Source organism: Rhincodon typus, chromosome 5, assembly GCF_021869965.1.
Source record: "Rhincodon typus isolate 14 chromosome 5, sRhiTyp1.1, whole genome shotgun sequence".
In the NCBI taxonomy this organism is placed as follows: domain Eukaryota; kingdom Metazoa; phylum Chordata; class Chondrichthyes; order Orectolobiformes; family Rhincodontidae; genus Rhincodon; species Rhincodon typus.
Genome location: NC_063336.1, coordinates 84,937,494 through 84,954,402, shown reverse-complemented (window position 1 = coordinate 84,954,402; position 16,909 = coordinate 84,937,494). Strand labels below are relative to the sequence as shown.

The 16,909-nt window shown below is 40.5% G+C and overlaps 1 protein-coding gene across 1 annotated transcript in view; it reads left to right on the top strand.

Moving 5' to 3' along the window:
- Nucleotides 1-14,551, top strand: part of arid4b (AT-rich interaction domain 4B) — a 101,472-nt gene extending 86,921 nt beyond the window's left edge. Inside the window, exons 13-16 of the mRNA XM_048597215.1 lie at nucleotides 6,748-6,858; nucleotides 8,931-9,158; nucleotides 11,317-11,463; nucleotides 12,524-14,551. Of these exons, the coding sequence (XP_048453172.1) occupies nucleotides 6,748-6,858; nucleotides 8,931-9,158; nucleotides 11,317-11,463; nucleotides 12,524-12,660 (623 nt within the window). The 3' untranslated portion in view covers nucleotides 12,661-14,551. The remainder of the gene's footprint in view (nucleotides 1-6,747; nucleotides 6,859-8,930; nucleotides 9,159-11,316; nucleotides 11,464-12,523) is intronic.
- Nucleotides 14,552-16,909: the final 2,358 nt, after the last annotated feature.

The following is a 16,909-nucleotide window of genomic DNA, read 5'->3' as shown; positions in this document are numbered from 1 at the left end:
TCTCTCTCTCTCTCTCTCTCTCTCTCTCTCTCTCTCTCTCTCTCTCTACCTCTATCTCTCTCTCCCCACTCTCTCCCCATCTATCTCTCTCTCTCTATGGTCTCCATCTACACATATCTGCTCAACTCAACCCCACCACCACCACCACCACCTTCAGCATATATGCTATTTTTTCCTGGCTGCTATCACTTCTGATGAAGAGTCACCAGACTCCAAGCATTTTAACTCTGCTTTCTTTCACAGATGCTGCCAGACCTCCTGATTTTTGCCAACAATTTCTGTTTTTATCCCACTCCTCCTTATAACTATATCTTACACCTGCCTATTTGACTAAACTTTTGATCATCTGACTTAATATTGCCTTCCGTGGCTCAGGAGTCAAACTTTTTATGTAATGCTTCTATGAACTGCCTTGGGATGTTTGACGACATTAAGACCCTATATAAATGAGTTGCTGATAATTTGCTGAAGCTTCAGTTGGAGTAGAATCAGTCACCACTAAAAACTGTAGAGTGGTAATATTTCCCATAATCTGAATATTATAAATGTAATTGGCACATTAGGGAAGAAGCAAGGCAGGAACAGTTTAAATTGCAGAATGCATGTACTCTGATTTTAATTGATTTTTGCAGTTTGCTTTCTTAGATCTTGGTGAATAAATGCCCCTATGTGGTGCTTGGTGGTACTGACACAAAAATAAAAAGTTTTTGTCTTGTGTTTACGTAGTACAGGTTTTCCCACCTTCAAAGTGGTAAGCGGGAAGGTTGGGCAAGGGAACCAGCGACCAACTTCTAATAGTGTATTTTCATTTTAATGTAGTTGACAAATCAGAGATGCCCATCTCCAATAGCAGTGGCGCAATTTTCTTTTTATCGATGTTATTGGAAACAAAAACAACTGCTACTGTCCCCTTCCTTGGTCTGCCCTCAATCTCACCAAGTCTTCCGCTTTGTGATCTTGCCCGCTTGCTAAACCTCCTACTTGCCACTACGCTGTTACGTTCACAGTGTCTTTCGCATCCTCTATCCAACCTTGTCATCATCTCCCTCCTGAGTCCTCCCTCACGGTGAGAGTTTCAGTAATGGAAGAGGTGAGCAAGAATGTCAGGAGAGGCAAGAAACTGGGGGCATGAAGTGGCAAGCCAGAGTTGTTAAAAGTTGATTGTTGTTTCTCAAAGTCATTAAGAGTGAGTAAGAGAATTTTCTTTGTGTCAGTCAGGTTCAAGGCTGTCAGTAAGATTTAAATGTAATAGTTACAGTTGAGGAACTTAACCCACCGTCATTACATAATTGCTAATAGGAAAGTGAGTTTGTTCAGCATGTTAATTTTATGAACACATTTGGACTGCTAAGTAAAGGGATATCATTATCACATCCTCTGTTCTCAACCTTTTCAGTCAGTGAAGCAGTCTTGAAGTGTAATCACTATTAGAATTAGATTTTATTGTCACATATACTCAAGTATAGTAGAAGTGTATAAAGTTGCCATTCTCTGGTGCCATCTTGGTTATAAAACCAGAGTTTTTAAAAAACGGCAGAAATGAAAGAAAGTCAAGAGGTAAGAAAAACATCCAGATTATAAAGTTTAAGTCTTATCTCCATAAAAGGTTTTGAAGGAGGCAACACAATAAGTGATCAAAATTGTGAGAGGGGTTGATAAAGTAACTAGAGAGAAGTAATTTCTATTGAGCCAGTAATCAGAGACTATCAATTTAAGATCATAAACAGAAAAATGAAGGGTCCACTTAGGGGGTTTCTGTGCAGAGGGTGATCAAAACATGGAAAATCCTGCTAGAAATGGATGTAATGTTCTGACAGATCACTTAAACATAGTAAGATCCCACAAGTGATTAGTTTTGTTTTTGTTGAGGAAGAACTGGTGTCCAGGACACTGGACAAAACTTATCTGTTTCTGTTTAAAATAATGCTGTAGAATCTTTTGCATCTTCTTGAGGAGATAGGCAGGTCTTGGTTGAACGTTGGACATGCAAGATGATGTTACTCTCCATCGGTGCTGTACTGGGGGTGTCAGCCTGCATTATGCACTTAGTGTGGCACATCCTCACTGGATTCCTACAAGTCTTGTAATATCCCTAACTGTATTGAATATAAACTGTCATTCTGGCATTGTACCTCTTTTCAATTTCAATTATAGGTGGAAATTCTAGCTCAAACCAGGAAAGTTATTAAACTCAACGTGCATTAAACTTGCATTTTTTTTAAACACAAATTGATTTTCTAAATGCATCTTAGCAATTTTCTGTATCCTATTAGATATATTTTCTCACTACTCTTATGTTGCAAGCTCAGTATTGAGTATAGATTAAAAAGCATGATAAATTACCTTCTCAAGTTGTTTCTCTGAATAAATCCCACTGTTCTATTCCTGGTGCCTTGCTGTGGTGAAGTTTCCTCTGACTCAGACACAACATCTTGGAAAATAATGATGTCAGGAAATTCTCTGATCAATATGAGCTGTTACATAGAACATTGCTTCGAAATCAGAAGTTTGCAAGTTGAAGCCCCATTACAACATCTACCACACTGGCACTGGAAACTTACCCAGGTATGACCTGTCCACAAAAGCAGGAGAAATCCAACCTAGTCCATCATTGCTCCTTCAATCTACTGTTGATAATCAGCAAGGTGATGAAAGGTGTCATTGGAAGTTATATAAAACAGTGCTAACGCAGCAATAACCTCTTAACTGATGCTTAGTTTAGGTTCTGTGAGGGTCACTCAGTTCTTAAACTCATTATAACATTGCTCCAAACATAGATAGCAGAGCTGAACTCCAGAAGTGAGGTGAGAGTGAGTGCCCTTGATATTAAGGCAACATTTGACTTCAGAGTTCTAGCAAAACTGGAGACAGTGGGAATTGAGAGAAAAACTCTCCCATGTTGGAGTTAAACCTAGCACAAAGGAAGATGGTTGTGGTTGCTGGTGGTCATCTCAGTCCCGGAATATCATTCAGGAGTTCCACAGGGTATATCTTTTCTAATGAACCCAATCAGACGTGTATTTTCACACCTTTAGAGCAGGTGAGACTTCTAAAGCTTGTCCACCGTCTACAAGACTCTCCATTTACCTGAATGTGTGCAGTTCCAATAATACTGAAGATGTTCGACAATATCCACAACAAATCAGCTGACTTGATTGTATCCCATCCACTATCTTCAATGTTCACTTCCTCCAACACTGACGCACAGTGGCAGCAGTGTGTACAATCTACAAGATGCACTGCAGGATCACTCCAAGAATCCTTTGACAACACTTCACAATTCTGAGACCTCTGCCACAAGATCAGCAAGATGTAATTGGAACATAACCACTTGAAAGTTTCCCTCCAAATCACACACCATCTTCACTTGGAATTATATTGCTATTCCTTCACTGTCATGAGCTAAAAATCCTGCAGCTTCCTTACTAACAGTACTGTAAGTGTACCTATACTGTATGGGTCAAAGCATTTTGTGAAAGAATTTTTAAAAACGTGTTTGAGCACATGATCCAGCCTGACATTCAGAGTACAGTGCTGGGGATGTACTGGACTGTCAAAAGTACTGTCTTACACGTGAGAAGTTAAATCTGCCCTCTCTTGTGGAACTATTACAAACAGCAGCAGGAGAGTTCTGGGCAATCTAAGCATTCAAAAAAAAAAGAACCCGTTATTTGAAAAGAAGCATTATGCAGGGTTGCAGGAAAACAGCATTCAGTGGCATGTTCATTCTGAGAGCTGCTGCAGAGATGATGGTTTGAATGGCCACGTCTGTGCTGTACCAAACCTATTTTGTGGCTACTTTTGGAATTTCGTTGTGCACACATTATCTGTCTCCTTTCCTGCATGATAACAATAGCTACGCTTCAAAACAAGGGTACCTCTTTGGCTTTGAAAATCTTTGAGATATCCTAAGGTTGTGAAAGAAACTAAATAAGGGTGAGTTCTTTCAGTTTTGTTCAAGAGATCAGTACAGCTTAGAATAGAAATCTAGCCACTGTCTAAAGATGAAGAATAGAAAGATATTAATAAGGTCCCCATGAGGTAATGATAAGTCTCATTCAAAATCATTTGAAGCTTAGGCTGTCCTCCAGCCCACTTAGTTTCAGTGAGTGTTCAGGGCAGGTCAGTTTTGCAGTAAAGTAACTAATTGTGTACTCAAGGCAGAGAAGTGTTCATTTGTCTCTCTCACTGATGCCTAGTTCTCAAGTACTCAAGAAATATTGACTGTAAGTGGCCATGAATCCTAGCTTTTACTTTCTCCACTGCAAGCAGTTAACTGGTATGATCCCCATTGGAAGGAGCGCTCTGGTGGTTTAATCCTGATAAATGTGGAACCAAAAGCTCTAAATCTCATTTCACAGTGAGTCTGATTGGGGCAAAACACAAGCAGGATGCGCATTCCTGAAGTCAGGGCATCCTAATGTGCTTCACAACTAATGAAGTACAGCCAGATATCAGTATCCAAGGAGTGCTGCACTGTCAAAAGAGTCGTCTTTTGAATGAAACATTAAACCAAGGCCTCGGCTGGCCTTCCGGATGGATGTAAAAAATTTCATCATGCTGTTCAAAGTGGACGAGTGGAGTTTTTCCTTGTGTCCCAGCCAATATTTATCCCTCAATCAACATACAGACATATTGGATTAGGAGCAGAAGTAAGCCATTTGACCCCTTGGGCCTGTTCTGCCATTCAACAAAGGTCATAGCTGACTAGTTTGTGTCTTGAATTCCACTTTGCCATCTTCTCCTGCCCTAGAAACGTTTAATAACCCCGCCTCCACTGTCTTCTGAGGCAGAGAGTTCTGATATAACACAAGGGTGGAAGAGGAAAAAGCTCTCATCTGTGACCTAAAAGGGAAACACCTAATTATGATGCTCCCTACTTCTGGACTCTTCCATAAGAGGAAATATCATTACCGCATTTAGCTTGTCTAGACTATTCAGGATCTTGTACAGTTCAATAAAGTCACCCTCAATCTTCTAAACTCCATTGGAAACAAGCCCACCATGATCAACATTTATGCTCCAGACAAAATTGAGTCCAGGTGTCAATCTAGTAAACATTGCACTGCGACACCTTCAACGTACTTACATCCTTAAATAAGGAAATCAAAACTGCACACAGTGAACATCATTAGAATGAATTATCTGGTCATTCATCTTGTTTGCAGCATGTGGGATCTTACTATCTGCAATCTGGTCATTGCATTTCCTACCCTATAATAATGGCTACATTTCAGATTTGAGATGGCCTGAGGGTATGGTGAGCTGCTGTATAAACCTCTAAAACGTTTTGCCCAGGTGTTGGAAAAGCTGGATATAATTCAAGATTGGTAATATTAAAATGAAAGCATCAATGCGCTGAATGTGCATGCCTTGGCCACAAAACACAGCCTAAAATGTAGATGAGTGAATTAGCTAATAATGGAGAGCTGTTGTGCTCTCCTTTAGTGTACCCACCTTCCTGTGCAATGTTCCCAGCCACCCTGTCCTCCCTGCCAGGTTTTCCATGTTTCTTTCCCTTGTGCTGTTCTTCAACTACCAATTAGGGTTGTTCCAAATCCATCTTCTGCTTCTATGCTTGTTACATTACCACCCCTTCTCCTTTTTGTCATTCAACGTCTCCTGTCCTCCATCCTATCATAGACCCTGTCACCCTTTTGTTACTTCCAACCTTCCCCCATTTTCACTCTCTTCACATTTGGTCAAAAGCTGGTAAATATCATCCTGTTCTGAGGAAAGATCATCAAACTGAACCATGAACTCCCTTTCTGTCACAGCACAGATCTACTGAGTGTTTCTAATACCTTCAAATTTTGAGCATTCACGGTATTCACGTCTGTCAGCTACTATCCTTGCTTTGTTTAGTCCCAAAACTATGGGTTATCACGTAAAGGTTACTGGGTCTCACCTAGTGGATGTCTCCTCCAGAAGTTAATCTTGCAAAGGCTGCATATGAGGACAGGAAATTTGGTGATCAGAGTATAGTGTGGGGTGACTGGTTGTGAAACATAATACCTGAAGATTTCTGAAGAAGGGTCCAGACCTGAAACGTCAGCTTTCCTGCTCCTCTGATGCTGCTTGGCCTGTTGTGTTCATCCGGCTCTACGCCTTGTTATCTCAATACCATCATAGACTTGTTGAAAAAATGTTTCAGAGATAGTAGGAACTGCAGATGCTGGAGAATCTGAGATAACAAGGTGTAGAGCTGGATGAACACAGCAGGCCAAGCAGCATCAGAGGAGCAGGAAGGCTGACGTTTCGGGCCCAGGTCTAGGCCCAAAACATCAGCCTTCCTGCTCTGCTGATGCTGCTTGGCCTGCTGTGTTTACACATTGTTGGAAAAATGACCTGTTTCTGTGCTTAAAAATTCAATGTGGTTGACAAGAGTGCCCTCTTGTGTAGAGACGGCAAGACAGCTACTCCCATTCCAATCCAACCTGTCAACATTGTGTTCCTGTAAAATGTTAGGCTTTATCATGTTTGAATATAAAATACTGATGTTCGACATTCAAAAACAGATGGCCCATTAGCGTAATGTGATTAGACTGGCGCGATGCAGATTGTATGATCAGTAAGCCATTGCACTTGCAAACCACTTTTGTCCATGTTGTATTAAGTAAAGAAGATTAACCAAGGTCAGGATTGATTCCAGGCTTTAAGAGTCAGGATAATGCTGTTAACCTCTGTTTGACACTGATTTTTTCTTTTGATTTGAAGCATGATTTCAATTTTTTTGTTTCTTTCTAGTTGTTACTGGTCATAAACGACAAAAAGACACTCAGGGAGGAAGTTCAACCAAGAAGCAAAAACGCAGTCACAAACGTTCAGGGATTAACAATAAAAAGAAAAGTCGGACTGGTGAGGACCCTTAATGCTGCTCATGTTCAGCATTTTCTGTGGTAATGTATGTTTGTGGGGGTGCTTTTGTATGTTTTTTCCTATTGACTATGAACTGTCCTAGCCCAGACGGAATCTGCTGTCCGGTATCTGCAAGAAGTGTCAAATCAGGTCAGAATCATTCTTCCAACTAATTCCCTTCTTCTCTTTCCTCATCTTGTTCCCTCCTCCTCCCAAACTGGAATCTCATTTGTTGCTCTCAGTGAGAGAATGATTGATACTAACAGTTGTTCTGCTGCTGAGTCTCAAAACTCTGGAATTCCCTCCTGAAACTTCTCTGCTCATTACTTCCATCTCCTTTAAGATACTCCCCTGGAAACATTCTTGTAATTTTTTCTGAACCCTCAATTTCTTTGCATCCTTCCTAAATTGTGGTGCTCAGAATTGGGCACAATTCTCCAATTGATGCCTAACCAGTGCTTTATCTGACTTCTTTATAATTGTCTTGCTTTTGTGATCTGTCCCTATCTTTATCTATACAGCCAAAGATCCCTGTTCCTTTTTAACCCCTTTTACAATCTATCCTACCACCTTCACAAGTTGGTGCACCCCAGGTCCCTCTTCTCCCAGCTCCCTCTAGAACTATGTCCTTTACATTTGCATTTACTCACATCCTACCAAAATGCCTCACCTCCTATATGTTTGTATTAAATTTTATCAGTCACATCTCTGCACATTCCACCGGCCTGCCTGTTGTTCTGAAGTCTATATTCTGTCTTCCTGACATTTCACTATACTTTCCATGTATCAGCGGGAGAGTTTAATTAGAATTGGAAACGGACCAGTTGACCTTGCAGTGTGAATGTGTGCAGCTATTTCTGTATATTGTCTTGTATGTAATCCAGAATCAAGCAGCACAAATGGAGGACATTTTGCCCACTGTGCCTATGCTGGGTTGTTTTATCCAGCTATCCAATTAGCCCCAATGCCCCTGTTCTTTCCCCAGAGCTCTTCCATTTCCTTTAATTTTCTTGAGCTTCTATTGTCTCCTATTCAGTGCCACAAGATCCCTGTGTTTTTGGGAGTACATATTAACTCACCCACCCTACTTTGAACCCCCTGAGTCTTGGCTGTCAGAGGTGTATCCTGATGGGACATCCACCCTTAGCAACATGCTGTGCCTTTGATGGAGTGCATCAGTGTGGGTGCAAAGACAGACAATAGCAACCAGGTGGGAAAACTCCTTCCATTGCATTCCATGAATGTTCAGCTTGTGCTTCATCCAGAATCATTTTTCCTTAGAAAACTGACAAAACTGCCATTGCTTTCCATTCTCGGGGACAAGTGAGAAGATATGTCCTAAGGCTACCTCTGTTTGAACAGGATTGGAACCCACATTGTTGCCATTATTCTGAACCACACATTAGCCCTCTCACCAACTGAGCTAATGGCTTTAAGGGAAAATCTATCTTTCTTGAATTATTTTCTCCTTTGCCCCAACCACCAACGTTGAGACTAATGGAAACGTTAGCCTACCACTTCCTCAATTGAAATGTGCTAACTCAACCTGGATACAAGATTAAACAAGGTGTTGCAGCCATCACTGGTCACTTGGAAGAGGGATTTGCTACTTGGTGTCTTCGGATCTAGCACCTTGATTCATCTGCCACTTGTATGTCTGACTCTCTTTCTATCTTCTTAAGTTTAAGCCTCACCCCAGGGACTTGACCATGTTATCTAGGCCAAAATCCAAGTGTGGAACCATGAGGGTGCTGCATTCTTGAAGATGCTGTCTGCTCTTTCAGATAAGATGTTAAATAGAGGCTCCTGCCACCCAGGTGAATGTGAAAAATCCCACAGCCACTGTTCAAGGAACAGCAGAGCTGTTCCCGCAGTGTCCCTGCCAATATTTATCCATCAGTCAACATCACATTTTTAAAAAAAATTGGGCATTATTGCTTGGATGAATATTAGCTGCTGTGTTTCCTTGATTATGGCGTTGATTAAACTTCAAAAATATTTCATTGGCTAGAAAACACTTTGCAATGTCCCACCAGGTCTTGAAATGCAAATCTTTCTTTGTTTCTATACAGCGAACAGCAGCGATAGTGAAGAGATGTCTGCAAGTGAAAACACAGCTAAATTGGTACAAGTGAAGAAGGGTTCCTCTATGGTACCAACAGGCATGAACTCTCTGCCAGGGAGCACATCTACTGTCAATGTACTGACTCCTGGAAAGTCTCCTAGGAATGGAGAGAAAGAGTCTGCACAGGAGCATAGCAGCAGGTCATCCAGAACCTATAAATGGAGTGTACAGATGGGTGAGTCTGACTCCGTGTGACAGTAAAAGGTTTTCTGTTGTATACTAAAGTGGGAAGTCCAAGTGCATTTCTCAAAAAGCTCTGAGAACTTCTGACCCTTCCCTCCCTTCCTAAGACAGTAATACTCATCAAATCTACTGTTATAGGCACTTGCAGCTTGGTGGTGGAGGAGGTGCGTATCACTGTCTCATATGCAAGGCCAGAATGTGTACTTGTCCTGCTCTGCATAGCTTCTAGAGCAGAGTAGAGCTCTGGCCTGTGCTATACAGTGGGATGCTTGGAGGACAAGAGGAAGACATTGCCCTAGTATTTCACCAGTCTATATGGTAGTCAGATTGTTAATCAAATTAACCCCCTATCCAGATGTAGGTGGGTTTTATCTATCATAATTAAATTGTCCCAGTAGGTGTTACACTGACCTTATTCTGAATAGAAACACACTCAGTGCAAGTTTGTTCTTGTTTTATAGTTTATCTGAACAAAATGTATACATCTACAAGAAATGTACAGTTTTGTTTTTCAGTTGTTGTTCCTGAGTGTACAAGAAAATGTTCTGGTTTAGTATGTGGATGTACCTACTAGAGAAATACTGCGTGCAATTCTAGTCTCCCTATTATAGGAAAAATGTTGTTAAACTTGAAAGGGTTCAGAAAAGATGTACAAGAATGTTACCAGGGTTGGAGCTATAGGGAGAGTCTGAATAGGCTGGGCTATTTTCCCTGGAGCGTCGGAAGCTGAGGGGTGACCTTTCGAGGTTTATAAAATCATGAGGGGCATAGATAGGGTAAATAGACAAGGTCTTTTTCCTGGGGTGGGGAGTCCAAAACTAGAGGGTATGGGTTTAAGGTGACAGGGAAAAGATTGAAAAGGAACCCGGGGGCAATTTTTTTCACAGAGGGTAGTGTAATGAATGAACTGCCAGAGGAAGTGGTGCACACTGGTACAATTACAACATTTAAAAGGCATTTGTATGGGTATATGAATAGGAAGGGTTTAGAGGGATATGGGCCAAATGCTGGCAAATGGGACTAGATTAATTTAGGATATCTGATCGGCATGGATGAGTTGGATCGAAGGGTCTGTTTCCGTGCTGTATGTCTTTATGGTTCTATAAAGGGATAGACCTGATTTAAAAGTCAGAGTTCTAAATTGGAGGAAGGCCAATTTTGACGGTATTCACCAAGAGCTTTCAAGAGTTGATTGGGAGAGGCTTTTCGCAGGTAAAGGGATGGCTTCTAAAATTATGTAATGAGAATCCATAGACAGTATGTTAGGGTGAAGGGCATGGCTGGTAGGTGTAGGGAATGCTGGATGACTACAGAAATTGAGGATGGATATATGAGTAGGAAGGGTTTAATGGGATATGAGCCAAATGCCGGCAAATGGGACCAGATTAATTTAGGATATCTGGTCGGCATGGACGAGTTGGATCAGAGGATCTGTTTCTGTACTGTATATGTCTATGACTGTATCTGTTAAATAGATGTTTTGACTCAGTTGTTTTTTTTTTTTAGTTTTGAATTCTGACTTATTTCTGTGTCTCCCTCGCTCCCCTGTTCTTCAGATTCCTATAAGAGATCAGCTCAGATTGAAAGACCCAGGTGTTGATACCACAGTACCGTGTTGAGCAACTGGGTTTTGAAGCCCCTCCAAACAGGGTTCTGCTAACCCCAGCAATGAAGCTGGCCTGTGAAAGGGGGATGTTGCTGTGGCTTCGACTCTTGTAACAGTGATGACCATGGTCCACCCAAATTCACTCTCTTAGCCATTAGCTTGCATACTGGGCAGCTTTGGTCCCAGTTTAGAAACTTGTCAATTTTAAAATTTTATTTTAAAACTTTGTTTTCAGATTTTATTTTCCGATCCTTCTGTGGCCTTGCCCCTTACTACCAAGTGTGCTCCTCCAGTCCTATGACCATCGAAGTTCGCTGATGCTCTTCCTATTATGACCCTTTGCACGCTCCCAATTTTCGATAAGTTTTTGATAAGTCTCCTGTAATGCACTTTGGGATGTTTGCACCACATTAAAGATGCTGTATAAATGTAAGTTGTTGTGAGATTTGAAGTACGTTATGATTGTAGATTGATTGTATTGGCTGTGGGCAGTGTAAAAGGAGTGCTCCAATTGTCAGTTTTCTTTTAAAACTCTCCTTTACAGCTGATGTTGAAAACATGAGCAGTGTGGAACGCATTGCATTCCTTCAAGAGAAGCTGCAGGAAATCAGGCGACATTACCTCTCCCTAAAATCAGAAGTGGCCTCCATTGACAGAAGAAGAAAACGCATGAAAAAGAAGGACCGCGATAGTAAGTTTACAACATGCGCATGCATTTGAAATAATTTGAAATAATTTATATTGCTATGCAACTAGCTTTTAATTTTTTGATCTAAAAACCCATTTGCTCCCTCACTTCTTTCTCGTAGGATGCTCTTTAAAACCTAACTCCAAGTATTTGGTCTCATCTGTTGTTGTTCCATGTGACTGTGTTAAAAGTTGCTGCGTTACATTCCTGTGAAATGCTCTGGGATACTTCAAGTTAAACGCACTGCACAGCAGGACGATGTTTAGCCCGTTTTGACTGCATTAAAATTAGCTCTTTATTTTGAGTTTTAACGCAAACATTAAAGGCAGGCATACGAATGTAAACACTGGAAGGTAATCCCATAATTGCCACCGAGAAGAACTGGGTCTCTGTTCCTTTGTAGGTTCCATCCAACAGGCTTCTGATTATGATTGTTAAAAGGTGGAGAAAAGAAAAACTTACATTGCTAATCTGTTTTTATAGTGATGTTGGGTGAGGAATTAACATTAGCCAGGACACCAGATGACTACTTTCCTCTTCAGATAATATTTTATATCCACTCATGAGGACAAAGGGAGTCTCTCATCCAAAATTCAGCATCCCAAGCATTGCAGCACCCTCTCAGCCTTTCCTGGTGTTGTCTGCTGTCTTAAGTGGATGTACAAAATCTCTCAACACTGTTTGGAAGAAGAGTTGGGGTTTCCTGATCAGTATTTATTCTTTAGCCTGTGTCAGTTCCGTGTACTTTAAAAAAGAACTTATTAAAAGGTATATAATTATTAGATTCCAGAAAAGGTTGGAAATTATGTAATTTATTCTAAAAAAAACAGATAATATAGCCATGATCACACTGATAATAATAGGAGCTTCCTATGTCCAAATTGGCTGCCACGTTTCTTGCATTACAATGTTCAGAGAGGTCCTTCACTGGCTGTAAAGCCCTTTAGGATGTTCGTGAAAGACATGATGTGAATGCAGCTATTGTCTTTTCTAGGTCATCAGCATGTAACTCCATTTAGGAAAATTTCCAAATGTTTCACACTTTCTCTCTCCTTATCCACAGCAAATGCCTCTGCAACAACAGCATCCTCCTCTTCCTCGCCCTCATCCAGCTCTATCACGGCGGCTGTCATGCTAACGCTGGCTGACCCTTCTGTATCCAACTCATCACAGAATGGGCTGTCGGTGGAATGTAGGTGATGAAAGGACCTCCCAACGCACAGTGCACTTAAATGGCTCCCGGGGCTACTTGTATTTTAATTTTTATTATTATTTTAATTATTTTTTTTTAAAAAAAAGAGACGCTGGATAGAGGCACAAAGAAAAAAATACGAAGTGACAAAAAACAATTGAGTTAGCACTATACTCCACAAGAAAAAAACTACTTCTCAGCAAAACTAACGTAGCACTTAAGTGCACTTTCATGAAGATGAGGAAGTACAATGAAGTGTTCTGTCGGAGCAATAACCTGTTGCAGTCTGTCTGGAAATCGTGTCACTGTTGATGGGTGGGCCTTACCATTATTATTTTTGGGCAGTGGGGTTGGGAAAAGGAGGAGGCAGGAAGGGACTTTTGCTTCTTTATGTTCCTTGCCTGAAGATTTTGTACAGCCGATTTTTAACCAGCTCCGGCAGTATGTACGCAAGCTCGAACTGTTCCTCTCCCCTTTCCCACTGAAGCTGGACCATTTGACGATCTCTGGTATTAATTTAGTTCTCTTATCGCACAAGCTTGTTGTTTCTTAAATGAATTTTACTGTTACTGTTTTTAAAACAACAACAAAAAAAGAGATTGCTTGCAGCGTTATTTTGTGTAACACAAGCACAGGTAATTCAAAGACTACAGCGGGCAGTGAGTGCTGGAACAGAGTGCTTTTGGCATCAGCCTTCAACATGTAACCAAAACGCATACGAGATTCCTTCCTGATTTACTGCCTTGTGTTTACAGGTTTGGATCTGGGGAAAGGTTACTGTGAGTTTTCCCTGACGCATTAAGTTGGAGAGGAAACCTATTTTGTCATTTTTATATAAAGTCATTGATATTTTTTCTTTAATTTTGATACAGAACATTTCCTCAAAAAGAGAGAAAATAGCTAACAAAATCTGTAAAAAAAAAAAAAGTTTAAAAAAAAACCTGTGTATAATGAACATTGTACTTGCCAGCCTAAAAGATATATTTATTCTAGGGAAATAATGACAAGTTCTATTTTTGTGGGTTCTTTTTCTTCCTTGTAAATGAAAGGGAATTTTTTTTTCCTGAAAGCATATAAAATACTTGGTTTCTAATGCTCATTTTATCATTAGCGAGGCAGATCAAAAGCAGCCTATGTACACATCCAGGCTGTGTAGCAGCTGCCAACCTGCATTCTGAGATCTGCTGTGATTATTGAAGTGGCATTGGAGAATTTGAAATCAAGGTAGACAGTACACAGCCACGCCCTGGAATAAACAAAACACAATTAAACCTTTTTGCCCAGATTTTATGTTGTACGTAACAATGAGTCTGTTAATTGTCTGATACATGTGATCCCTTTACTTTTTATAATGCCTTTTGTATATTTAGGACACCTCTCCCCAACACCCCACCTTGGAGTTGTATTTAAGGAGCAGTGCTGTCAATGCACTGCACGTGTCTGTACAGAGTGTTTCACTGTTTTTATGGCAATTTTGGTGTACCTGGATTCAAAGTTAGCATGTTGCTTTTTATCTTTTTTAAAAGGTATCACAAAGTGTGAGAGGGTGCGCATCTCTTCACAAGAGCTGCCAGATGGTTTTATGTTTGTAACTGTTGGGTTTCATTCGCCTCTAAATTAACACAGGATCTTTGTAGGAAAAACCTATTTGTTTGGTCTGTGTAGCTTGTGCTCTTTAAAAATAACTTTTTGACAATGGTTACAGAAAACTTTGACCCTGTACATGACTGTGGAACCTTTGTTTGACAGTTTCATGTACTTTAAAAAGAACTTATTGAAAGGTATATAATATTTATTAGATTCCAGAAAAGGTTGGAAATTATGTAATTTATTGTAAAAAAAAAGTAAGCAAATTCAAAGGCTTCCATTTGAAATAAAATGCCATAGTTTGTGAACATGTTTTCTTTCCAGCGCATCAGATTTCTTTTTTAAGCTCAATAAATGTGATGAGTCAATGAGGCTTTGATAATTGCCATGTCACTGTTTGACTTCCCAAAGCTTAGTGAGGGAGGGTACCACTGAATCAAGCCCCGTAATTCCCACACACACTCCACTAGGTTACCCAATCTGATTGAAGCTCCATCTGAAGGTTTCAACACAGGATCTTCCTCCTCCAACATCAGCCAAATTGAACAGTCCGTTTTTGCATTTGCTTTCCACAACTAATTTACGAAAATGTTTGAAGGATATGGAGGAATAAATGATTTTCCTGTCAAGTATTTTCTCTCAGCAATGTCCTGTTGATATATTTCCAATTGCAGGAGATTCACAAGCAATCCTGGAAGGTTGAAAACCCTACCCCTCAGTCCCAGCTTTAAACATTCCCCCCTCTCCACCATCTAAAATGTAAGATTCTATCATCACCTCTAAATCTCACCAGAATCTCTGCAATTGTCTCCACCCAACGCCCTCCAATCCATCTCCCTCTCCTTTTACCATCAGAGCTTATTTCATAGAGATGTGTTTCATTATACACCATATAGCTTATCTCATTGGTTATTCTGGATGTGCCTGGAGTGCACTATGTCCATATGTCCATCACCACTGCTGCGATGACTTTAACACAGGTCAAAGCTCACACTGCTGAATTCCGGAGATGTAGATTACAGCATGTATATTACAATTCCCACATTTCAATATCCATGGATCCCATATTATTTTTGTTTCCCACTCTTTATTGGGATTGTGTGTTCCTCACCAAAGTTTGATAACATGACTTCTGGCTATTAAACTTGACAACCTGGATGCCTTGTTTGTTAGTTTGCACATGCTTTGCTAGATGGCTTATTAATAATGTCACAAAAGTTTTATGATATTTTCTGATATCATTATGATATTATTAAACACCTCTGGAGCAGATGGGCCTTGAACCTATGCCTCTTGGTTCAGAGTAGTGACACTACCACCACACCATATCTGCCCCCTTCCACTCCAGTGAAAGCTTTAAACCTCTCCTATCTTGGTAGGAGCAGAGGATAGTGGTGGAGGGTTGTTTTTTGTACTGGAAACCTGTGATTAGCGGTGTTCAGCAGGCATTGGTGCTGGGTCCACTGCTGTTTCTCATTTATATAATTGAATTGCATGAGATTATAGGAGGCATGGTTAGTAAGTTTACAGATGACATGCAAATTAGTGGTATAGTAAATGATGATGAAGATTATCTAAGATTACAAAGAAATCTTGATCAGTTGGGCCAAGGAGTGGCAGATGGAGTTTAATTTGAATAAATGTGAGGTATTGCATTTTGGTAAAACAAACAAGGGCAGGACTTACATAGTCAATGGTAGGACCCTTGGGAGTCAATACAGTGTGGAACTGGAGGAACATAGCAGGTCATACAGCATCAGAGAAGCAGGAAAATCCACGTTTCAGATCAGGACTGTTCATCAGGACTGGGAAGGGCCCTTGGGAGTGTTGTAGAACAGAGACACCGAGGAGTTCAGATGTATGGTTCACAGAAAATTGTGTCAGGTGGTTAAGAAAACATCTAGCACACTTGTCTTCATTGCTCAGACCATTGAATACAGGAGTTAGGACATCATGTTGTGGTCATACAGGATGTTGGTGAGGCTACTTTTGGAGTGCCATGTACAGTTTTGATCACCCTACTATAGGAAGGATATTATTTAATTGGAGAGGATGCAGAAATGATTTGCAAGGATGTTACCGTGATTGGAGAATTTGAGTTATAAGCAGAGGCTGGATAAACTGGAATTTTTTCACTGAATTGTAGGAGGTTGAGGAGTAACCTTCTAGAGGTTTATAAAATCATGACGTGCATAGATAGGGTGAATAGCAAAACCTTTTCCCCAGGATAGGGGAGTTCAAAGCTAGAGGGCATAATTTTAAGGTGAGAGGCGAAGATTTGAAAGTTACTGAAAACTTCAGTAAAAAGTTACCGAGAAGTAACTTTTTCACCAACAATGGTTCATATATGGAATGAACTGGCAGAGGAAGTGGTAGACACAGGTACAGAAAACATTTAAAGGACATTTGGACAGATACATGAATAGAAAAGGTTTGTAAGGATATAGACCAAGTGCATGCAAGTGGGACTAGTTTAGTTTGGGAAACTTGGTCAACATGGATGGGTTGGACTGAAGGGTCTGTTTCCACGCTGTATGACTCTATGACTCTATAACTTTAACCCCTTCACCTGCATTGTATGGTCAGCAAGGCAAGGGCAACAATCTACAAGGATGCAACAGAAAGCAAACCAAGATTGTCAAAAATTTGGCATTATTGCATTTGTCCCGA